This window comes from Bombus pyrosoma, linkage group LG18 (assembly GCF_014825855.1).
Source record: "Bombus pyrosoma isolate SC7728 linkage group LG18, ASM1482585v1, whole genome shotgun sequence".
NCBI lineage: Eukaryota > Metazoa > Arthropoda > Insecta > Hymenoptera > Apidae > Bombus > Bombus pyrosoma.
In genome coordinates this window covers 1,276,346-1,301,872 of record NC_057787.1, presented here as the reverse complement: position 1 = coordinate 1,301,872, position 25,527 = coordinate 1,276,346, and the positions used below count along the sequence as shown (strand labels likewise).

At 42.0% G+C, this 25,527-nt stretch overlaps 1 protein-coding gene and 1 long non-coding RNA gene across 15 annotated transcripts in view; one reads left to right on the top strand and one right to left on the bottom strand.

The window, feature by feature from the left end:
* The window catches only part of LOC122577273 (homeotic protein antennapedia-like), a 167,005-nt gene that overhangs the window by 11,577 nt on the left and 129,901 nt on the right, over positions 1–25,527 (bottom strand). For all 14 annotated transcript variants that reach the window (XR_006320187.1, XR_006320186.1, XR_006320188.1 and 11 more), the window contains one exon: positions 9,603–11,164. Coding sequence is in view for 10 of the 14 variants with exons in the window: in XM_043748494.1 (XP_043604429.1) it covers positions 9,603–10,407 (805 nt within the window). In the remaining 4 variants the exon portion in view is untranslated. The remainder of the gene's footprint in view (positions 1–9,602; positions 11,165–25,527) is intronic.
* LOC122577280 lies at positions 277–25,394 on the top strand. The gene is made up of 4 exons (XR_006320195.1): positions 277–294; positions 752–1,269; positions 1,334–1,831; positions 25,084–25,394. It is a non-coding gene; the product is annotated as an uncharacterized LOC122577280 (long non-coding RNA).

The following is a 25,527-nucleotide window of genomic DNA, read 5'->3' as shown; positions in this document are numbered from 1 at the left end:
CTCTGTATGGAACCAACGTCTGGGACCGCGTGTCCGTGTTTATATTGGTATTTGCGTGGTGGCCACGTACACGTATATGCATACTCTCTCACCAGGCATAATCTCAAAGGGTTAGGTTAGCTGTTGCCACACGAGTGCAAGAGGGCAAAAGGAGAATATCTCAGAGTGGTACGAGGGAGAGAAAAAAAGAAGGGATGAGCAGCAGCGAGAAGAGAAGGAGCAGAAGGAAGAGGAGGAGGAGGAGGAGGAGGTGGAGTACGAGGAGGAGTAGAAGAAGAAGAAGAAAACTCCTTGGTGAGCATTCGAGGCAAACGCCGCCCGTCGCGCTGTCGGCCGATGAAGACGGATGGCGACTCTCCTCCACAGCGAGAGAGAAAGAGGAGATTCTCTTCTCTTCAAGGGTTCCAAGCGTTGCTCGACCGGACGAAGAGCAGCGCGCCAAGGGAAGGAGAGAAACTCTGGGAACATGCCCTCTCCTCCTTTTCTTTCTCTCTCCCTCGGGCTACGCTCTCAAATTAACAACATACCAATCTCTAGCGTTTTCTTATAACTTTTAACCATTTCGCCTAGCTTCCTCTGATTCCCTGCCTGTTGGCGAACAATTACTCTGCATCACAGCCTGCAGTTTTTGCTGGAATCCTTCTCGCATCTTAAATACTCGTCCGCTCCGTCGGAGTAAACTGCGCTTTTAAAAATACATTAGAATTAAACTTTCTAATATTACCTACATTCTTTGATGCCCAATTTACAGACGCTGGGGCAATCAACGACGAGTTTGTACGCGGTGCCGTGTTCAAAACCGCAAAATTGGAGTCCTAGCCAGCCAATCAAAGGATGCCCGGGATAAACATAGATCTCGGGTTTCATCAAAGAGGCTGATGAGTCGCGCGCGAACGCGCCTCCACTTGGAAGCCCGGCTTATTAATGTTCATTCGTCAGCCGGTTAATGAAGGTGCCTCTTGAAGACGGTGTACGCCGTCTAACCCAGAAGATCATCAAAGCGTTCACGGAATAATGAAATGGTGTCGAGTCACGCTCGAGCTGGTCCGTGCCGATTAGTTCGTGCCTCTTTATCGATAACACTCTCATTGCCTAATTGCAAGAGAATCCTCAACGTTCACGTGGCTGGTGAATGCCATGGAAGGCAATAAAATACGATGTAGATCGACCAATCAGATCTCTACAACGGACAGTGCCAAATAGTAAAAGAGGATCACTCGGTTTAAGAATAATTTGTCATATTCATAGCAAAGCAGATAGGGACGAACGGTGAGCAAATTTTCATATAAAGTTTCTACATATTTTGTTTTTTAGTAATAATGCCTTGTTATAGTGTCATGCAAATGCTACAATGAGAAACGAAGGATTAACGTTAAAACTGGCGCGAGTAACTATTGTCCTAATAAGAAGATGGCGCAAGGATATTGGCAATATCCTCTCGAATTACGTATGCAGCTGTCTGTTTCGAAGTCAATCGATCCCAGCGGCGAAGACTCGAATCTTGATCAGGCCCTGTCCGCCCGCTGAATTAGACATCGGACTTTTTCTCGCCATGCGTCGAACATGCGAGCTTAATTAAACAGACGTTGGATGGCCAACGTGAACAGAAACTTTAATCGGCTTGTAAACTGCACAACTTATGGAAAACAAGCTATTCGAATTTTCGACCTGTAAGGACAAGGGAGACACATTGCGGTGAAACACAAGAGGAAGGTCACGTGCTAAGGACAGCAATGCACGTTCATCGCGACCACCTGGCAAATTACAACAAATTACAAAAACAGTAGTTTTAGCAAACACATGAACGATAGTTGAATTATTCTGTAAAGCGGTGAGTGTTCGATGAATATTTCCCCTCGTTTTTCATCTTTCTCAAACGAAGATACGAAACGTAGGGTGCGATACTAAATGCTTGAATTGTATTCGCGCAACCGAGTCCTTGGAAAACGGTGTGAAAGCGTTATCAACGCGCAACATCTCCGGCAAATTAATCACCGGTATACATTCTTGCCGGCTGAAAAGAAATTAATGGCGTTTTCATTGTACGAACGCGTCGTGGGAAACGCGATGTAGATAGCGAGGGTGTGAGATTTTCTTTCCTAATGGAATATCGCGAGAAGGAGGAACGTCGAACAGCTGAAACAACGATGTATCACAAGGTCTCCGTAGGTCTGGGCAACCTCGATTCGGATATAACGATGGCGCGAACAGGAATTTTTTCTCGATCGAAGGATGGATGTTGCGAATGAAGCAAAGTGTAGGGCGTGTTAAAGAGGTCGATAACAAGAAAAGCTAGCCACAACCGTCGGTTTATGCTGAACCGGCGTTCTGATGGCGGCGTAGCCGTTGCTCTCTCGCGGACGGAGGTGACTTTAAACGCGGGGCAATAAATTAACGGCGTTGGGTTACGCAAGGATCAAATGTCCCCTGGAGTATGCCCGAGAGATTTATGGGTCTGCCTTCACTGGCGCAGCATGAAGGAACGGAACGGAACAGAACAGAACGTACACAACCGTACGGCTTATTATAGGCTAGTTGCTCCGCTTCTCTGTTTCTCTCTCTTTCCCCTTCCATCTGTTTCTCTCTTTCTCTGTTGCTTCTCTGCGGACCGACTGGTCTTTCAGACCCGCCGCAGGATACATGCACAGGACTTTTCAGATGAACAGCTAGCCGGATGTTGTAACCCGCTAATAAGGCGCGGCCACCACTCGCTGCCCAATTAAGCTAAGCTTTACGTGGCCACCTTAAGGCCAGGCCTTGAAATGCTCTTCGATTAGATACCCTAGATATCCCATTAATTTTATCGCTCGCCCTCTCTCCTGCCTCCCTACACCACAGACTCTCGCTACACGAGCCTCTCGGATTATATGACCGGTCCACGTCGCTGACAGAGGTTCAGATTAATTGCGTGGAATCCGGTGAACCACCTTGGAAAACCTTCCAGAACGGGTATTCCGAAGATTCAGTTGCCTTCGTCCGATTCATTCAACTCTGTTGCCGTTACTATGTTGTAATAGGCGAGGAAAAATATTGCCTAAACACGTTGCTGGATTTCGAGCAAAATGCAGAAACTCCTGAACGTTTACGTCGAAATAGTGCCCGTCTCTTTAATCCTGAACACGTGATCGAACTTGCACCCGGTTCCCCAACTCGCGTCTGTCTGACTCTCCATATATTTTAAGCCCGGCAATCCGTCTTGCTTTTTGTATTTCCGTCCTAGGCTGCTTTATGTCACGTTGTTTTCGTTGAACTTTCTTCGCCCGAAGGGGGGAGGCGTCGTTTTTTCCCCGGCAAAAGGACCGGCAGGCAGCATGGCCTGAGCATAGGGGTCGCGCCACGCAGTCAAGACAAGCTTCGTTCAGGAATTTCGTCGGTTGTTTATGCATCGGCGCGGGTACACGCAGGGTCGCGTTCCAAGCTTCGCGAACTTCCTGCATCTGCGATCTAAAAACAAAGTCATAGTCGTTCCGCGCGTCTTTGGTAATCGCCGATAAAGAGAAAGATATTTCAAGAACAGAGACAACTCGCTCTATCGACTAGGATGACAGCAGTTTTGGTCTCCTCTGCTGCATAGGACAAGCTGGACACGATTATTCTCGTCTGAGGAAACTGGACGAGGTGGAAGCGTCCTAAGCTTGGAACAGCCACCTGCGCCAAGATCACTCGTAAAGGACGAGAGAAAAAGGAATTCAACAGAAGTCGCCGCCGGAGTAAGAAGAACGTCAAGTCGACTGACACTCATAGAGGGGTCTTAGAAGCCCTTGAGGAGAGCACAGAGTATCTGATAGGAGGCCTTCCCTCTTCTCCTTCACCTTCTTCTTTTTTTTCTTTTTCTTTTTTTGCCTTTCAACCGCAGACGAACAGACAGAACCGGACAAGGAGACGGAGTCTGAAAGCCCAGAGGAGAGCGCCAGAAGGTCGAGATAATGAGCAGCCAGAATGGGCCCGATGCGACCTATGTATCTGTACGAGAGAAAATTATTGGATTTGCTCGTTGTTCCTGACTTTGTCTACGACCGGCCCCCCGCCCCCTTTGTTTACACCCGCTCACGGTGCAGTCTTCGCGACGAACAGCAAGGGACGATGATAAGGTCAGAGGTAACTGGGAATCTTGAAATTCACGACAGGGAATTTATAACGTAAGTTAGGAATCAACAGTGTTTTAACGCGTTATCTTGCGAATAAGCAATGACAAATGAAGGAAATACGTTAAAACTGGCAGTGTTTTAACGCGTTATCTTGCGAATAAGGAATAACGAATGAAGCAAATATATTAAAAATCTCGGGTTCCTAACCGATATTAAATTCTTGCTTGATATTAAATTTCCAGAATTTCAAGAATTCTTGCCAGCGATCCTAAAAAAAAAAGACTGTAGTTCGTATGTGTAATAAGATCATTGATTTAGACCCTTTTCGCCCCAGTTTCCCCAAATTTCCATGTTTAATAGGCGAAGGAGCCCATATCGTCCATAGTTGTCCCGGGAGTTTATGGCGGCGGCCCGAAAAAGCAAACGGACATAGGATTTCTGTGGTCTCATCCATCATCGTCAACGTTTTCTACGCCCTCCTCCGGTCGACTACCTCCGTCTCTGTTTCACCGTATACCGCGTTCGTTCGCCTTCTCCTTTTCTGCCTTTCGACCTCACGTCATTTCCTCGACGCTCCTCCTTTCTTGCCTCTTTGGGTTCCATCTCTTTTTGAATATCTCACGAAGCCGCCATCGTTTCGGACACCAATCTCTGGTGTCTGACACTACGCGAACTAGAACGAAACGCGTTTCGAGATGTGAATGTTGATCGCCATGACCCCCGCCAGCACAGACGCAGATTAAAACTGTACGCCTGCCACATGGTATCTAGGGACTTTTTTTTTATCCTTCTCACATATCGAGGAAAAAAGGGTTACAGGTGTTGAGCGGTTGCGCTTAACCCTCGTGCGTTCTTTCAGATATCTCTGAACGAGAAACGACCGAAGTTCGACCGGATTTTACTTCTTTTAAATTAAAATTTCATTTTAGGTTAGGTTGGGCGAAAGAATTTTTATTGCTACACACGCTTCCCCATTTAGATGGCACGTTGGAGATTTTTCTAACCTAAGTTCAGAGAGTAGATTGTTACTATCGTAAACGTCTGATGTTTTATTTTATAGAGCAAAACGTAACGTGTAACCGTGTGATAGTAAACTGGGCGTAGAAAAGTAAGGCTAGTATACAATTTGATGGAATAATAATACCTGAATATATCTTACGACGCGATAAACGTGAAATATTTGCGTCACAAGTAGCCCGCAGTTAAGGCTGCTATATTTAAAAAATCACAGTGCAGCTATGTACGAAAATCTACCACATACATAGCAAGATAACCTCAAAAAAGGTAGCGACGAGAGAAGGTTAGGAACCTGTAAAAAAACAAATAACTAAAAGATGCGCGCTAATATCTGGTAAATTCTCGCCGGATAAACGCGGCCACGTGCCTCAATGAACAAATGGTGTCCAGTCTATAAATCTGCGCCCTCAATTAGCCAGGTCGTACGGAAAAAAAAAAAAAAAAAAAAAAAGGTGGGAGGAAAAAGGAGAAATAAAATGAGACAGGGAGCGGAGTAAGGGCCACTTTAATTCCTCATTACGCGCACGGGTTATTGGCCATTTACGTAGATATTTCGCGCGATTAATTCGACGGTAGTGCGGTTTCTTCGCCGTGGTACTTTGTTCGTCCGCTAAGCATTCGTGTCAGTGCTCGGATTACATAAGAAATGTGGCGCTCGTACCACGTACACGTGTACGCAATAACGGAAGCCTCACACCTATGTATAACTGCACCGCTGCATGCTTATTTGTGAGAGGGAGAAAAGGGACGAAGTGGAGGAGGGGAGACCAAGCAGAACCGGAGGAACTCGATACCATAAATCTTTTCACGCAAAAGGATCGCAATTATCTTACGTATTAAAAGCATCGGCGATATCGATAGGCTTTTTCTTTCTACCAAACCGACCAATTCACGTGCATCCATGTTCGACGACGTAATATCGATACATAATTACAATCAGTCAGCGTTAAATCAGAATTTCGTTGCGAGTTTGATTCCGAAATAAAAGGGATTAAAAATTTGCTTGTCTTATAACGTAAGATCCGGTGGAATCGTCGAAACGTCACGGTACCTGCAACTTCTGAATTATAACTTCATTGTATGTTATTTTTATGGTATCGCGATGGTGTTTCATGGGCCCTGGCTACGAGAAATATTATATTTTTTCGTATGATAATGCGTTTCGCAGAATAAACTGAGATAACGCGTATGCTGTTGCAGTTGTTACACCGCAATTACCGATGGTCGAATCCGTGTAAGCCTGTGCAAGCTAATTTTCACGTTTTCTTTTTCCATCGAGCTAATTAACTTGATCACGAACCCCGAATACTATCATTCCCCGCAATTGGTTCTAATTTTATCTGCTTGGCGAATTAATTTGAAAAAGAAAATGCTAATCAATGAAAGTTTATGCATGTGAGTGCATGCATGCATGCGAATGCAAGATACGAATGACAATGAACAATTTTACCGAAGTTCAGTGTCGGCGCATCCGCAAACTTCGGATCAGGGAACTTACAACGTCCACAGAATTATTTATCTCCAACGAAAACATGGTTCACGTCCGCAACTATTAATCGCTAACGAAATCGTCGACATTATTTACACTAAGTGAAACAATATTTACTAGCAAAGATGTTAAATTTCCTTGAGGTATCACTGATTGTGGAAATGAATGTTTTGACAAACAGGAATTATCGTGGATTGTAACACATATTGACATTTCGAAGAATAATAAAAATACTAATTACGCAATGCTTAGGACTGGTAATACGACCAGAAGCTGTCACGTGACTCGACAGGTGGCTAGGGATATTTAGTGAAAATTGTCGTCGTAAGAAATGAAAGGCGGAGCAAAGGGGCATTGTATATAGAAGAAGCTTTCACGATGAAAGTCGTGCACGTTCACGAAGCGTTTCATGATGTTCGGCAGTAAACGACACCGATGCGCACTCGCATGCCGGGGTTTCGCGAGCCAGCCAACTATGCCGGAATTTCCTAACCTATGTAACGCAAATGTCCCGCGTAAGGTGCCAGGGAATCTCGGCGGTTTCACCGGGCAAATGCCCGGGAGAGCACCTGCATCTATAAAATTGAGCCATGCATTATTCATGGAGTCCTGCTTATAGCACGCTTAGCTCAGCTGGTGTTTTGCAACGTGGAAAGAAACAGGCAGCCACGGCCACGAATGGATAGCTAGATAAATTGATATGAGGTTTATCATGATTGGTAGACCTGTAAGGGTAATACGATCGAGTGGCAAACCTCATGAACAGTGTTAACCAGAGAAGAACGAATACTCGTGGATAATCATAGATCGAATTAGTATCGAAACCAGATATGAAGGATGTTTGTTAGAATACATCGTTTCTGAGAGCCGATTGATCTTGTTTCGAATGGCTAATAAATACACGATGGATGGAACCGTGTGGAATAGAAATACACATATAAAACACGCAACTGTGTTTATAATGGTTAAACCGAGAGAATTATTGATACAAAGCTACATATTTTATTGGTTTTAAATGAGCATAGAAGATACTCTCTGTAAGATTTGTTCGAAGATAGATGGTGTAAATGTATATCGTGCTTTCCATATGAATCATTTTTGTTTACTTATGAAAAGATATGGCGAAGATAGTGTGAAATCAATACGGTTACTAAATAAACCACGAGGAACGAATACATATATTGTTGGACAACCGATCGGAAAGACTTAAGCGTGCCGACATCTGTGAGCAGATTCAGGCACTCGATCCTCTTTCTTCTTTTGACTGGCAACGAAGAGCATGGACCAGTCCCGTCATTCGTGAACCACGCCGTTTATCGGCGAATCAAGCAGGTTGGTACCAGCTTTCGAAATGAACCGAGAGATGGTTTCGTAAGATTATTACATTCTCACATCCAGTGTAAAAAATAAACGGTACAAAATGTATAAAAATTCGAATTACACTTACGTGACAAATATCCAGTAAAGAACAGGTGGCAGCTTGTGAACGATTTTATAAGAGCAGCAAAATATTTAGCAAAGTATCTTGAAAGTTGATATATTGTAAGTGAGTACTTGCAATAATTCGAGTTGAAGAAGCGAAGATTTAACTTGAGCAGAGTTCATCGAGCAACTGAGTGCTGAAAGGTAGCAAGGAAAAAGGGGTCGAGGAAGCCTGACTTTGCAAGGTTGCGGCATTTTCTCGGATTTGAAGAATCAGGGGAAGGGTGAAGAAAATACGAGCAAACACAGTGGAGCGCCGGAACCGGTGCTCTTGCCCAACCCGGGACACCTCTGGGTTAAAGAAAACGGCTATTATCACTTGGTTATTGCTGCCATAAATTCCCAACTCATTATTCCGAAATTACCCGTGCGATTCTTTGCAGTCACGGTCGACTCCAGCAGATTTCCTAAAGCTTTTCTTACGCTACAACCCTATATTTGAAAAAGCAGGTGGTATTTCTTGTTCCCTTGAATATATTACGCTCAGCTTCATAAAGATCACGAAGAGGCTGGAATTTCGTCAAATAGAACGAATTCTCAATAGAAATTGCTCTCGTCTTCACAGAAAGTACTTGGAAAAAGGAAGTACTGGTCGTTCAATATACCAGATTCCTGTCTAACTAGACAGACGAAGGAAGGTGAGTGAAAACAAGCGAACTAGTTCAGCATACCATTGAGTGGAAGCAAGCAGCCGCGAGTTATCATGGGAATAAAAGTGGATGAGCGGAGACTCTGCCAAGCCGTGGAGCCAACACGGGCACAGTCAGCAAGAGAACTTTTATGGGGAGGTATACGCTTACGTGTGGTGAAACCAGCGAGAGCTAAAAGGTCAGGGCAATAAATAACTCGGGATGTCGGTATACCTAGAAACTGGAGACATTATGCCAATCTTGGCTTGCGAACCGTACGAATGTGGTCTAGTTTTACCTACTGTTGCATAAATCTGAAAGCGGCCGACTACCTGCCGTCCTCTCTAGAAATCTTGCTTTCTACCCGAACCTTCTGGTCACGCGGGAAAATCCTTGAGCCTATTTTCGACAACCGCCTCACGTATTATCTCCTCTCTGACTTTACGAATGTAACATTTCTGTTTCTTCTCTTTTTCCTACTCCGAGATAGAAAGATTCTTTCCTTTGAAGTAACGTTCGCTGTACAATTTTTGAAATCGTGCTAACCAGCAGGGTAATTCGGATGCAAATGGAGGATTCAACATGGTTGCTTCTCGATTTCTACTACTCTAGTGGTCTTCCTAATCCTTTAAATTTATACACCAGTTCTTTGAGCGAAAACTTCTTTCACTAAATTCGATTATTATTTTCATTCAGCTAAAACAATTTTCTCTTCGAATTCTCGATACAGTGCATCGTATATTATCGCGATACGAGGTCGTATCATATCCATCAGAGACATCTTAGCAAATTTAAAAGCTCCTAACCACGGCCGCGTGAATTTGTGTACACTTTCCCCACGATTTTAGCGCAAGCAACAGACATTTTGAACATCTACATGTTGAAAGTCCATCTTACCGAATTGACTTCTCATCCACGGGTAGAGCGGACTTGGTAGGTTGGCAGTGGCCGCACCTTGAGGAGCGGCCTGCTGTTGCTGACTAAGCGGCGACGTGACCACCCCTTGGTGCTGCTGAGGTTGCTGTTGTTGTTGCGGATGCATGCCAGGCTGAGATTGTTGCGACGCCGCCTGCGTTTGTTGCTGCTGTTGGTACATCATGTGCTGCTGCTGCGCCTGAAGATGTTGATGCTGCTGCTGCTGCTGTTGATGTTGTGACTGTTGCGGCTGCATGTGAGGATGTTGCGAATGCATTTGGTGGTGCATCTGCGACTCGACCAATGGCGGGCTGTCCGGTCCATCGAGTACGCTACCCTGATGATCGACCGCGGCCGCTTGAAGCTTGCAACTCGCATAGACAATAGGAGTGGACGGATGTCCGTTCGGGGTCGGTGTGTGTCCCATGTGGCCCATACCGGGGCTCGGGGACGTCGACCTGTAACCACCCAACCCGTCCATGCTGCCGTGCTCCTGTTGATGCTGATAATAGGTCGCGTTCCGCATGTCCATCCGATTGTACGGAGGAAACCTCGGATAAGGCATATCTTGCTGGCTACCAGCGGCCCCATAGTGATGGCCAGGCACTCCCTGACGTAGGAGACTGGGATCGCATGGATCCCCGGTTTGCTGAGATGGCTGTTGTACCGACTGCGTTTGCTGGGGCACCTGGACGGCGGCACCGTAGTGCTGCTGATGCTGATGCGGGTGTTCCACCCCGCCATTACGCAGGTCCGGGATGTACGAATTCGCGAAGTACGAACTCATGCTACTGTCCCACCTGGCCCACCTTCTAATGCCACCTCGATCTTTTTTTTTCCCTTACGTGTCCTCACACTTCTTCGTTTCTTAGTCTCTGATCGTTAGGCAGGGTTTTTAATTTATTCTCCACCTACTCTACTCCTCCTCTCCTCTCCTTCTTTCTTTCTTTTCCTCTTTGTCCTCTTCGTACTGGCAAACTATATGTTTGTTTTTGTCTTCACTTTTGATAGTCGGGTTTCTCTTCTTTCTTTTTTTTTCTTTTTTTTTTTTTCTTTTCTTTGTACTCGAATACCTGCGTACGGACACACTGGCACACGTCCTTACATATACATGAATAAATTTCTATTATTTATACATACAGTATCACCTCCTCCGGCGCGATTCCTCCCTCCTCACACTCTCACTGTCGGACAACACGCGCGCGCGCAACACTCTTTGTATCACACCAACATCACCGTGAATCACTTAGCGTATCATCAAATTATGTATACTCTTTAATACTCTTGTCTCGTTCCTTTGCCCGTTTATCACACTCGACTCATCGATATAGAAAGAAAAACTAGAAACTGGAGCACTACAGAACCGTGAGTTATCAAGCTGCGGGGGGATAGTTTAGGGGGCAGGTTTAAAACTTGTACACGAGGGGGGGGGGTAAGATGGTAATCAGAGTTCTTCTTCGGTGTGGTACCTTCGTTCAAAACGCCAAGCCGCTCCAGACACGTTCCGTTCCTCTGTCCACCCTGCTAACGAAGTTATGCCACACCTGTAACATGAAAATGATAATTCGATTGATTTTACGTACATCATATGCAAGAATATTAAAACATTAAAACGGTGGCAATTTTAACGAGAAAATAAAAAAAAAAAAAAAAACAGATTTTCATTTCATCGTCATACTTTGAATTTCTTTTTATCGAAGAGAAAAAGATACAGATAGAAATAGATTGGAATCTCGTCGGAGTATCAAAGTACCGTGTGTTATACCGAGCTCGTCCATTAGAACAGTCGCTGAAGCCGGCAAAAGCTCCGTTTGCTGATCTTTCGACGAACTGAACGAACAGAAGTGAGTTTTACTCTAAATGACAGAAGGCGAGTTACACACGTGCTCGTCACGGTGACGGCCATCGCCCAGACGCCAAACTCGCTTGTCCCTTCTGTGTGGGCGGGCTAAACGATCGTTAAATTTGGAAAATTCCCGTCCATTAAGCAACACGGCTACTGAACGCCTCGTCGAGATTCTCCCCAAGTCTACTAATTTTTTTGCTGCACTGCTTGCCGACATGAATTCCCCGCAACTCGTTAGTTAGTACGTAACTAGAATCGTGGCGTCCCCTTCCTTTTTAAGAACTTCGGGCAAAACAAAGTTCCGCAGAACGAGGATTATATTTCCCATACAGTGAAATTGATTTTATTAAAGAGATCGTTTCTATACAAAAACAGTAACAGGCAGTCATTACACATGGCAATAATGTTCGTTTAATTAATAATAGATTTAACGATAGATCGGAAAGTCGCGACAATACCGGTAATTTCAAAAATTTCGAAACATCGACGATCCGTCGGTCCTTTATCGGCTGGATCTTCAATCTTCCGGACCGATCTTCCGATCAGGCCCGGAAACCTTCCATACCGACCGTGCGTCATTTCACCGGTATCGCCCTGAAGTTAGTTTTTAACTCAGTGCCTCCACCTGAATATCACGTGTCTGTGTACCTACTGGCTCATACCACTTGACGCGACTGAAATGTCCGATAACGAACGACGAAACCTACTGCCTTCATGCACCGGCTACACTCTACACATAAACAAAGCTATTCGTCTGAAGTATGCAAATAAAGTAAGTCTCTATACATCTATTCCGAATGCTTTCTATCAATTCAATTATAGCATTAAGCTACGTTCACGGTGAGTGAGTATTCGAATAAACTGACGTTCTGAATTCAATGCGTACATCAAAACAAGTAAATATGTATATAGATTCCTATAAATAGACGGATCTTTATGCGTTTATAAAAAAAAAAACGTAAAATTGCAAAAATGCAGTAATATGGAGACATATCCAAGATATACTATACTAATATACTTATTACGATATCTAGCGGATAAGATGAATCTCTTCCTAGATTGCTCGTTAGATAAAAATGGAAATTTCCATAAAAGCTGGCAATCTACTTATAAACGCGTGCATTGCGGCTTTCGGGTACTTCATACAGCAGAACGCCAGTTGGTCCGAATGCACATCTTCTACTATACTAACTATAGCCTTAAACAATTAAACAGACAATTCCTAGAACCAGTTTCTATGAACGAACAAACACCAGCCATTTACAGAACAAATTGGTTGGAAGAGTGAGAGGAGCGAACGATCGCCGATTCCGCGAGTAATAAAAAAGGGAAAAAAGGGCTGCGATTCCAGACGAGAGAATAGAATGCACGGTGCGACGGCATTGTGGGCAGCACGGTGGTCGTATTGGTAATGGTAGAGAGCACGCGGGCATGGGAGACGGGGACGGATGTACAAGGGGATCGAAAGGTGGGGGGAAGGATAAGGGCAAGGGGAGGGGTGGCAGGTTGAAGGGCTGCGGGTGGAGGTGGGGCCCTTGGGAGTTTGCTGTACACGGGAATGGGTCGGACGCGGGACGATCGCGATTAACATTCCGGCCGCTAGCTCGCTGTTCGCGCGGCGCTTTCATTAATTCCAGCGTATTGATTCCTCGGATTGATGAATGGCCGCCGATAGCGATTCCATGCGCTCCGTACTCGGCTGGCCGCGCTCCCCGCACCGGTGCCCGCCTGGATCGCGTATAAATTCTACCTCTCGCAGGATTTTAACTCAATTCCCGCTTTACGGGCTCGCCCTTACGTATTCTTTCCCCTCCACGGAACAGCAACATTGTCCTTCTGCCGCGCGAGTTATTTTTGTTTCTCGTTTCTCTACCTCGCCAACCTCTTTCCCAGCGATCGAGGTTTACGGCTCGTTTCCATTGGAACCACGCGACGCGTAACACTTTGCTTCCGTCTGCTATCCTCTTTTTCTTTTTTCCTTTTCTCGTTTTCTTTTTTTTTTTTCTTTTTTCTTTCTTTGTCTTTTTCCCCTCTTTTGAAGAGACTCGTTCGAACGCAGCTTAGCACAGAGCTTCCTACTTTGGCGCGATTAAACGCGATCGCTGTTACGCCAGCCGTGTAATAAACCGTTTGAAATGGAAAACGTCACGCCTGGGTATTATCGGAAACGTTCGCATTGTCTTGCCGTGAAAACGTTTTTGCTATTCTCTCGTTGGAAAGTGGCGTTTAATTACGTGGAGGGAACTCGTATTTAACGGAAAGCCGCTTCCTGAACGGTGGAAATGACTGGAAGAATGGCAGATAAATTCTTCCGCGTGACTATCGATGTCGAAATCTGCTTCGACACCGTAACTTTTTCAAGGACACGAATTCAGGTCATCGAGCTTTATTCGGTGGTGACACCGACCGGAAAGGGCATAAACTAGCTAGCCATTTAAAGCTCTAAGAAGTTCATATTATTGCCGGCAGATGGCGATGGCGATAGCCAGAAAGAGTGGAAAAAACGGGGTGGAGCGTGTCTGACAGCTGGGTGGGTTCGGGTCCAAGGTGATTGAAAACAGGGTGGAGCGTCACGTGACGCCATAGTTGGATATGGAAGTGACGTCAGGCAGCTATGATGGCCTCTAGTTAACAAAATGGCTCCTCGCTGGGGAATTTCTTTGTCCCTCGCGGTTGTTTACTAGTCGTTGTTATCAAGCTGTAAAAGGAAGTTGTCATTCTATCAGCTCGAACAGCGATTCTTCCAAGAGTCATCGAGCATACAAACTCGTTTGATACTTTCCAAGTAATTATTCGAATACACCGTCGAAATCAAATGCAACTATTAACAAGTTTCTTTTCTTCAATCCTACTTTCATATGTACAACGTATGAACATTGAAATGTAGCGTTTCACAAGCTGCATGATTTACACGAGACATTTTGCTATCGATCCGTTTGAATAAAATAACCACTTGTCCGCGTCAGCGACACGTTTCAATCGCGAAACGTTTAAATAAAACCGGATAACGTATCTATCCATGGCGTACCAATTGCGGTGAAATCTCACTCGACCGATCTTCGATTCAAATATAAAATTCCTGCCGTCGTTTCGCTTGCCACGCCACCTATGTAATCTTATTAAATTAGCAAAACGCCTGCATCTTCTTTACGTTCAACATCACCATATCCGTTTCCCCTGGCTTGCAACAGGAAGCCATAAAACGTACAGCAGAACGAAGAAAGAGAGAGAGAAAGGAAGGAAAAAATGAAGCAGAAACTCCTGCCTACTGCTATTTCACAAATAAAACGTTCTCGTTGAAACACGATACCACCACCAGCCATCCGAGCGATAAACTGACGAATGCTAATCGAGCGGTGAAATAGTCGCGCGATGACCCATGAAAGTTTCACGCGCTCGTTCGAACAGCGTTGCTCGAATAAACGCGACGAAATATCGCGGCCAGCTGGAAGATTCAGTGGTCACCGTAAACGGTGGCAGGATTTGACAGTTATGGGACCCGTAGCTCGTGCCAGTCGTTCGCACGCCGTGAAACAGTCGTAAACTAAACGAGGTCGTAAAACGGTGACCCTCGAACCACACCAGGCCACCTCTTCATTCTCCATCCATTCAGGAGAAAAATAAAACAGCGAACATAAAATTACGACCTTGAGAGCGCATTCCAGTTCCGGCCGCGTCGATCGGATCCCTGCGACCAACGCGCGTTTCCCGCTGCTCTCGTGGCGGCTTTTTTCCGAACTTCCGCTGCGTCTGATCCAGCTATTGATAAACGCTTTGCACGTGGAATAGCTGGAGAGTTGAATATATTTACGACACACTGATGAATGTTGCGAAAAATATTTAACAATTCAAGGCTCGGTTGGAAAGTACAGATATTTTTGAAATTTTGACGCATAGGTGTGAAACTATCTAAACGGTGGTGTGAGAAATCTTTGAGTCTCCATGAATATGCGTAGCAGTGTGATTTGATTTCTCTGGCAAGGTTTATTTTTTTCTTCCTTTTTTACTTTTAACTTTGTAAGGTCGACGACTCCTTCAATCTTCAATTTTAATAATTCGGCAATTTTATTCTAAATTTTTAAGCGATTATTGACACGTATGTATGCTAATGTGTTTGAAACTTTTCTATCCAAAGCTTCCCGAAATGAAAGATTTTATCGGTCATTTTATCGGACAATTTATCGGACATTTTTTTCTTCGAGCTCTGATACCGGAAAAGAGGATGAAAGATATTACACGATTAACTTATCTATCTACATTTTTTATATCCCCACATAGTATTTCAGCGTAATTGAAACCGCGTGTCTGACTTTTTTTACTTTAATTATAGATTGTTCTTCTTTTTTTCTTTTTAATATGACGTAATTTAAAACACAGAAGAAACAAGTTGCAATAGATAAAGATCGGACAAAATTTAGAAATATCGGTACGCGAAATCGTTGAGGTTGATGAATATTTACATCGATCGTGCAGTGTGGAAACAGACGTAGCAGCGCAATTAAAGTCTCATAGGGAACACTAATTGCATGTCATTAATTTACGAACAGCGTTAGTAATAAGCAAAGTATTAGCGAAGTCCGGTTACGAAGTTACGCGACGAGAACGAAAGAAATCCTTCGCATTTTCGAACCCACGAACCAGTTCGAATAAAATAATTATGCCACTTTTTTCTAACAAACGTATCTGTTACATAGTAAATTGGCTGAGCGTGCCCTTATCTCGATTCGAAATCTTCGCTTCCATCCTCTTGAATATGTGTGGCCATCGAGCCGAGAGAGCCGACGATGAACGTTCATTGGCGTAGTAAAACGCACTCTTCTTGATCTTATTTCGCGTCCAAGAAATTAGAAGATTCAGCAGATGCTGAGTTTATTGAAAATTGTAATGCAAGCTTCGTGTAACATTTAGTCGAAAATGTGGACTGACAAATTTCGCTGGGAAGCTTCAGTTCCGAGAAACATTACGTTTTCAATGTTAAGTATGTGCAAGTATTTAGGAAAAGATCTTATTTTAATCTTTAACCAAATTTTGTTTCTTACAGCTTCGGCCTCTTTTCACAAATGGGATTGAGCTTCTGCTGATTATTTTTTATTTAGCGTATTCAATCGGAAATTAACGAAGCGCAGATACACTCGATTTTCGCGGAAGTCGTCATTCTGCATTACATTCTGCATTCTGCGTTCTATTAGGTTGGCAACTAAGTAGTTACGGCTTTTGTCATTGCCACCTAATGACAAAATCCGCAATCATCTAGTTGCCAGCCCAATAGCACCATTATTTCTCCAACGCCATCTTTATCTGTCTCGTTACAATTATCCGTTTTAGAACGATAGGGAGAAATAATTATGAAAACGAGTTACAAGAGTCTGCAATGGAAGATGTCGATTCGAAAGCTACAGCGTGTATCGAAAATTGTGGCAGATTTTTCGTGCGAAAGTCGAAAAGGTATTGTATTGGGTTGGTAACTAAGCGATTGCAGATTTTGTCGTTACCAACTAATGACAAAATCTGCAATCACTTAGTTGCCACCGAATATATACAGTTCATTGTGGATGGTTGGAGGCGAATCGTCGAGAACTGAGATTAAATGGAACAAAATAGCTATGACTCGGTAGTGTTGCAATCGCTACATCTCTTGATTCTCGCGATGCTTCGCCACCTCGATTCGATCCATGAATCTGCAAAACCACAATGCACACGAAATGTAAATAGAACGGAATGCAATGGAATGATATTATCGGCGAGAGCGCCTCGCGCGTGGTAAATACCGACGGGATCTTTCTCGGAATGTGATCTTGAATCGGGCTAACCACGATCTTCGGCGTTAGTTTAGTGTATTTCACAACTGAAATGTGATATGGCTCGAACTGCTCCTCGAAGAATCGAAGATATACACAGAAAGACACACGTACAAGCAACGATAAATACCATAATGTTCGAATACTTTTTCTAGTCACTGTAATAAATTCACAAAGGATATAACCTAAAAAACACGAAGATGGTACCCCGCTGGGGGTAGCCATTCACAAGATAATCAAACAGCTAAAAAATTTCACCAAATGTCCAAATTGGACAAATTGTGAATGTAAATTATTAAATAAAAAAAAAGAGAAAAAAAGCTGTAATAAATTCATTTTCTCGAAGAAACAGGTCAAGCGTTACCGTATTTTCGCACAAACTTTATCTAACCAACGAGTAATTTCTTCATTCCACATTTTTATAAATTCAGATCACGCGTGTATGTTTATATTTTCTAAACAATTATTCCAACATTCAAAAGCGAATGAACTTATTATTGCTGAGTTTAGATAAATTTCCCGTAGAAAAATCCCCGGCAAGAAAAACCTTGCACGAAGAGTAACGGACAGCGTCAAAGCATAGTCGAGGGAAATCAGCGAAGAATACCGTTACGCACGGTGGAAGGTGTCCAGCTGGCGGAAGGTCGAGTAGGCATTGAAGGGTGGCCGCGATCAAGGTTTCTCGAGCGCACCGCTGCTCCATCGAAAAGGATCACGGTTCTATTCGTATGTGAGATCGTTTACACGAACACACATCGAACTGCCGGACCGGTGAACGGAGAACCAACACGCCAGCGGATCAGCCAAATGCTAACATGCATATGCGATTAGCATAATCGAGTCGGCCTGCAGGAAACCAGTTTGCAAGGCCGCTCAAAAGCCGGCCGCCCAATAGCTTATGTCGCTCTCCACGCACGCCGCATCCGTAATTCCATTTCCCCTACCGAGTTCGCATCGTCTCGCGTCAGCTGACCGCGAGAAACGGACCTCACCGCTCGTTCCCGTCCCGCGTTTCCACCGATTGCAAAATCCATCCTGGCGAACGTGTTTCACCAGGAATCCGATAACATTTAGTATCGCAGCAGGTAGAGGTTCTTTCAACTACGATAAAGGTCGCTGCGGATACTTTAAAGTGATTAGTAGTGGAGCTACAGTCGCTATGAACATGTGCAACATTGTATTTCTTATGGCATTTATGTATTAGGTTATCCGAAAAGTTTCTTTCGTTTTATAGGAAATCAATGAATGCACAACATTTTTCGTTTTATATTATTTTACCGAACTACGCATGATCTGTTTTATTCTATCAAGATAAAGATCACAACGTTCGATAGGTTAGGTTTCATGTTTGTATAAAGATGCGTTGTTGCAAAAGACGTGACTGTAAAAGAAAGACACTTTTCGGACAACCTGATAGATTGTAATTAATAAAAAGGAATGCTCGAATGCGGGTCCACTAATGGCACATTCTGATAGAAGTTGAATTAGTAACATAATATCCCAGTTGCGTGAGTAGTATATTGGTAACTAAGTGGTTGCGGATTTTGCCATTAGGTGATAATGACAAAATCCGCAATCACTTAGTTGCCAACCTAAAAGTTCTGCAGTGCCTGTCGATCGTTTCAGTATAACAAGCTGTCGATATTTGCGAATGTTTACAAACGAAGGAAGCACGTTAGGTGCTTGAAACTTGATACAGTGTAACTTAATCGCTGCTTGCCAAAACACGCTGCATGTGTTTCGCACTCTTATTCGAGATCTTCGCTCAATTCGGTGCAAGTATATTGAATTTCGTATCGTTTAGCGATGTTTACATATGACAAGCAACATTGAGTGCTATGAGAGTGAAACGCAGAACCTAATAAAAAACGCTTCTTCGGAAAATAAGGATCCGCGTGAATGTTTGTTGCAGTCACTCTGTATGTTTACACAGTTTCATTTGTTTGGATAAACAGCTCAGTGTTTAATTATGTATATGAACGCCTATCGTTTGAATCTATTTATCTGTATATGAGCTACCATTACATGAAAAATAAAATTAACCAGTTTAACTTCCGAGTATCGGTATATCGTAATATGGAAGTGCGCGATGTGTGCACTTTGTGTGGTGAATAAATGATATACAATTTTCACGCCGGTCAATATGTTCAAGTATACTGACATACATGATTGCTTTTATGAAATATGCTATTTACAATCAATTTCGAAAAATCAACATATTAATTCGTTACGACATACGATATCAAAATCGTGCCGATATTTCATAAATCCTTTGCAAAGTGTAAATCACCGATCATGATAAATCGCCGTGAATAATATACAGCCATATAACAAAATCAAGTTCGAACAGATAAAAACGGATTATTACGTTATTCGTAAATATTTATCAATTTTTGAGACAGTCGAAAAACCACACAGGATCGTGTTACACGTTGAAGAAAATTCGCCATCGTGAGTACCAAAATGCTGGTATATTTAGACATATTTATAATAAACAGAGACACCGAGACACATATAGACTTCCGGGTTAGCGTTGCTGGCTAAAGGGTGTGCCAAGAGGAAGAAGAGGGTCGAAACAGTAGACCATGAACGTCGTAGATAAATCCTACCAGTGTTTTGCTAGCCGACGATATGTATTACAACCTCGCGTACATTTTAACCTCCCTTTTCTTTCTTTCTTTCTTTCTTTCTTTTTTTTTTTTTTTTTCTTTTTTTCTCTTCTGTTAGTTTACAACTTACTTGGGTCGCATCGCGTCAGTTACCACGCTATCTTTTTCTATTTTTCTCTCGCTCGCCTCTCAATTCTGCATTCGAGATTATCAACGCTCGTATTTTTCAACGAGCTGTCTCGGCCAAAGTTGTTTTTGTTTTCCGGTCGCGTAGATCGAAGGTAACCACGTGCTCGATAACGCTTTTTGTCCTCATAGATACACTCGTTTCAATGAAACCTTTATCGGCTACCAACGTGATTGATTTCCTTTTTTCTTTCTCGTTTTTTTTTCCGATTTCGAATCTCGTTAACACATTCTGCACAACTTCCTGCCCATGTGGTGTGTATCATTTTCGAACGAACAACGAAACAAAAAATTGCAGATCACGCGGATTGTTCGCTCTTCGATTCTAAAGAAGATTTTAATATGACATAATTTTTTAAGTTTAAACTTCACATATGAATGACGTGTAATTTTTGAAGCTTCTTGAAGATGATCAAGTCTTCTATCGGCCAAACGAGGAATATTTTAACGGTATAGCGAGCAGTACTTTCAAAGTTTTGAAAAGGATAAGAAAAAGTACGTTTGACTTGGAAACTAAATAAGAATTTTAGTAGCATGCCATTGATTGAAAACACATTGAATTTTAAAACCGCTTTCCTATAAGAAATAGGTAGCCTAACTTATCGCCCTCTTTCTCCATTAATTTTGTATTATTACTGTATCTTTTTTATTTTTTATTTTTATTATTTTCATTTGCTAATTATTACTAATATACTATATATATAGATTGCATGTGATATTTTACGTAGAATATTTATACTGAGATGGAAAATTGTAGTACATGTTTTTACACATTCATCGCATGGCGACCACTCGCGGCCAATGTCAAATGAATGTCAACTCCTCCGTCGTTTACTGGAGACCGTCGCCACGTTCGACGCGTTAAAAAACTTCTCCCGTCTCCGATGCTATTGAAACAATCGTTTTTCCGCTTTCGACAATTGAATATGAACGTGGTGTTGGCGAACGTGATGCAATCGACGACCGGATTTCGCACGAATATAATAAACGCAGAGGCAAAGTCTTCGCTTGGCCGATGACACATCACGTATGACGTTGTATCTCGTAAGCAGATGTGACTCGACGAAATATTTTAATATATATCAGCTCGTGAAACGTGTTGAAATTATCAGGAACATGGACATGTTCAGGCGAAACTCGATACGATGAATAATGCGTCTCCTACGACCAATCGCTGTAATTTATTCGACGCGATGAACGACGAGTCGAAGCTTCGGAAAGTATCGAGCGATAAATAGAGCGGATTTTCGGGCGCAATTTACTGGAATCATCTCGATTGGCCTCGTTACATCGAAAGGCTATCGTAGAAACGCGACGAATAATCCTATTCGGAGTCGTCCTAATTTCCTCGACCATTTTAATCGCCGAACATCATCTTTGAATTAAACGAGAACATCCGAAAGATAGCTAAACGCCAGACCGGAAAGAGATAGCGAAAGAGATAATCAGTTCGAGCATGGAAACAAAAATTTGTTTGCGTAAATTGGAAAGTTTGATTAGCTGCAAAATTATTTAGCTACTTTTGACGCCTGATAGCTTCGCGTGACTCCTTTCGACTTACAAATATCAAGTATTTCTACACGAGAAAGCTTTCTCACTAAAGCAAAAGATACCGATCGATAAGATGATTATAGTTAGAACGAAAGCTAAAAAATACAACGAGGTTTTTATGGGAACAATAACTTTTACACGCTCTTTACTTTCGACGATGAATTTATAAAATGGCCGGGAGTGTCGACTCAGCCGTAACAGTGGAAGCATCAAGATCTACGTTGTATCGATTTCAATGGCCACAGGTCACCTTCGTTCGTAACGCGAGAACAGTAAACAGAGGGAAGAGAAATCGAGGGAGCACCGACAATTCTCAACGTAGATCGCTCGAATTTTGCGCGTCGTCCTCGCAACGGGGTGCCTAACAGCCAGCGTTGCCATTTACTTGCTGTCACGTTGGTGGCAAAACGTTGAAAAGCCTAGCAGAATCGCAACGAACCCAACTTTCACATTTTTTCGTGAAAACTTTTTTCTCTACGACCCATGAAATTTAGGGCAGTCAGCTTTCTCTTTTCGACCCCGGCGCGCTTTGTCTCGAGGGTCAATGGTTCCTTGAAAAATCAGGAGAAATTAAAGCTGCTTCGTTAAACTGTTTCACGTGATCTAGTCCGTTTTATCTTGTCACGAGATAACGAACAGAATTGCAGCTACGACATTTTTATTACAGTCAAAAGAAACGAGGTCGTTTAGCTGACAGTGAACTTTTAATATTCAGATTAGCAGAGCTCTGCACGACACAGAAATTTATTTATACTTGTTGTTGATCAAATTTTTTTATTTCATTTTCTTACAAAATACGTTCGCCGCCGTCGTAATATTTTCTTCGTGAGGTTGAAACAATGTTGCGTACATATGTGCAACATTGTACTTCAGTAATTAATTAAGCAATTAACTAAACGACAAGTATATTTATCTTTGGTGAAAGTCACAATGAGTTTCAGTGCAATGATTTTTTGCGGAACTTTCTGGAAAAACGTGTGTTTATTATTAGCACTGGGTAAAAAATAATTTTTCTTGGAAATTAAAAAAGTTCTGAAAGGGCAAATAAGCTTGCAAATTGAAGAATTATTTGGTAACATTTATATTATCGATACGTTCAAAGATGAATTTCAAATTAATTTTTACTTTTTATAACGTTAATTTTTTCACATGACAGATCAAGATGTTTCCACACAAAAAGTACTAAATGACGCGCGTGACTTCGTTTGCGCGTGAAAGCCAAAACCGATAGGATCTCCTCGAGCGCTGACATTACGTACACAAACAAAAAGCGGCGTTTCCTGAGAACGTTAAGTTTCACCTGGCTGACGAGGTTAAAAGTCGTCGGCAAGGTTCCACAAGATCTAGATTTCCACTTTGTTAATAACCGTGTCTGAGGAGGACATCGCTTGCTATCTCATGGTCCATCAAGAAGCAATGAAAGTTTCCTGGATGAACTTTAAAAGTCGCAGGAAGATAGTCGACGAATTAAGGGAATCTCTGGCAGCATAAAGTCACGGGAACAAGAGCGACAACGAGGCACTGTTTTAAACCGTGGAATTGCTGCAATAAACGGAGAATTAACACCAGTCAAATTAGCTGGTTTTACAATTTTATTTGAAAATTTCTACTTCGTGTTATATTTTTTCCGCAATGATGTAACGACTTTCCCAACGATAACTAAAAGAATAATATAATGAATTTTATTTTGTTTTTTGTGTATTCAAACTGAAAATAATTTTGCATCGAGGCTACTTATGCCAATATCAGTTAAAATGACTGGTATTTGCCAAAGTGTAAAAGGATCCTGCAATCTGTTTATCGAATCCCAATTAACCAGTTTCCTCGTTTTGTACAACTTGTCACTCGTTTTTTAAATTTTCACCGCGTATCATTCGATACGACGATATCAGTTATCAGGAAAATTCCGGATCGATCGCTAGATCGCTAGATGCTAACGCTAGAAATACCACAGCAGTCGAAACGACTGGTTCTACAATTTTATAAACGCGTCGACCCTCATTTAGGGACGATGGTCGCAGATGGATTAATAATAGCAAAAATGTACCACATAACATGGAATTGCTTCTGTAAGAAAGTAATAAATCAATAAATATAAAAATATTCTATCATTGGGTATTTTTTAAGGACCCTTCATTTTCACTGGTTTTGGTAGAAATAGCTTCGTGTTAACTATCGGTAGTTCTAGTGTTAAAAGTGCGCTGAGAGCTAGGGATTTTTAAGAAAGGAAAAATAAATACAGTGGCTGACGAAAGTATTCGAACGCTTACATATGCAAACTCGAATGGGCGAAATGATGTACATTAAAGTAATTTGCTTAGACAAGCTGATGTCAATAGGAAGATGAAAGTTTTGAGGTTATGTCAGTAAAATTTGAAAAGGATTCAACAACGCAATTAAATGGAAACCTCGAATGAGTGTTCAAACTTTAACCCCGTTACAATTCTCTAATTTTTATATTTGAATATTGTTCACATTTTAACAAACGACAAGAACTGTAACGTTCCAAGAACTGGTTTAACATAAATCCAGATTTTTCTCATATTACGTACAAATTGAAGATATTTGTCAACGTTAGCTAAGATAAGTGGACTATTAAGTTACACTGTGCCATAACTGCCGAACACTTAACGCGCTTTTTTGTGCTCGACATTCTATCGCTTTCTGCTGGAATATCAACAACCTGTGTATACCGGACGATCGGCGAGAACTGTAGAACCGTACTTTATCGTCCGTTCAATCTTGACAAAAATATGCCATAGAACTTTTTTTAAATTCCATTAATTTAATAATAATTCCATTATTAACTGATTCCCTTCGATCTTTTCAAGTTGATAGAATTCATAGTAGTTGTTTTGGCAATTTAAAATTGCTAATCAAAATTCATGATTCAAGATAACTGGTTTCCACAGGGACAAGTCGAAAGGGTGCGATAATTGATAATTTATGAGCGCATGGTTAACCGACGGGACAGGGTCTATACAAAGACCCTAATACTTTTCCAAAACACTATATACCTTTCGTTACGCGTAACCTTAACGTTTACTCATTCTTATTGCCGACACTCGAACCTTCCATTAGGAAGCACCTTCCTCGGAAAGAGTAATTATCGTGGAAGAACGTAACATCTGGAACAATGGTGCTCGGACAGATTTCACTTCCTAATCATTTCCACGAAGATTTCCTAACTGCTCGTTCAATATAGTGAAGTCCTCGTATTCCCGGCGATAAGCTGAAAAATTGACCATCGACAAGTAGATACTTGAAATCGCAGAGGATAACGAACTATATGCTTATAATAAAATTGAATTTATTAATTAGACGCGATTAGATATTAACTAAAGTAGTAAAGTAATCGATAATATAAAATAATAGGGAAATAAATAGAAATAATTAGTGGTAGAATAAAACTTTAATAAAATAAGCGTTGTGCAAAATTGTTCAAGTTTGGAATTTTATATTCGATTTTTTAGGATCGCCAGTAACCGTGGATACCCTGGATATTGAGAGCACAAAGACAATTTTTGTGCTGTTACTGTATGAACTGTATGAACTAATTTCATCTCAGCTAACCAAACAATCATCCATTAAAATCACAAACATAGCTGTTGAGGTTAACTGAAAGAAGAATGGATGAATTTGTAATAGCAAATATATTGAAGTAAGTGTAAGTACAAATATAGTGTATGACGTCAAAATTAAATAAATTATTGTCATTATTAATTAATTGAAATTGTGATATTGTTGAGGTTAACTGATAGAGGAACCAGTGGATGAATTTGTAATAGAAAAATATATTGAAATAAGTGTAAGTACAAGTATAGTGTATGAGATCAAAATTAAATAAATTATTGTCATTATTTATTAATTGCAATTGTGATATTGTTGAGGTTNAACTGATAGAGGAACCAGTGGAT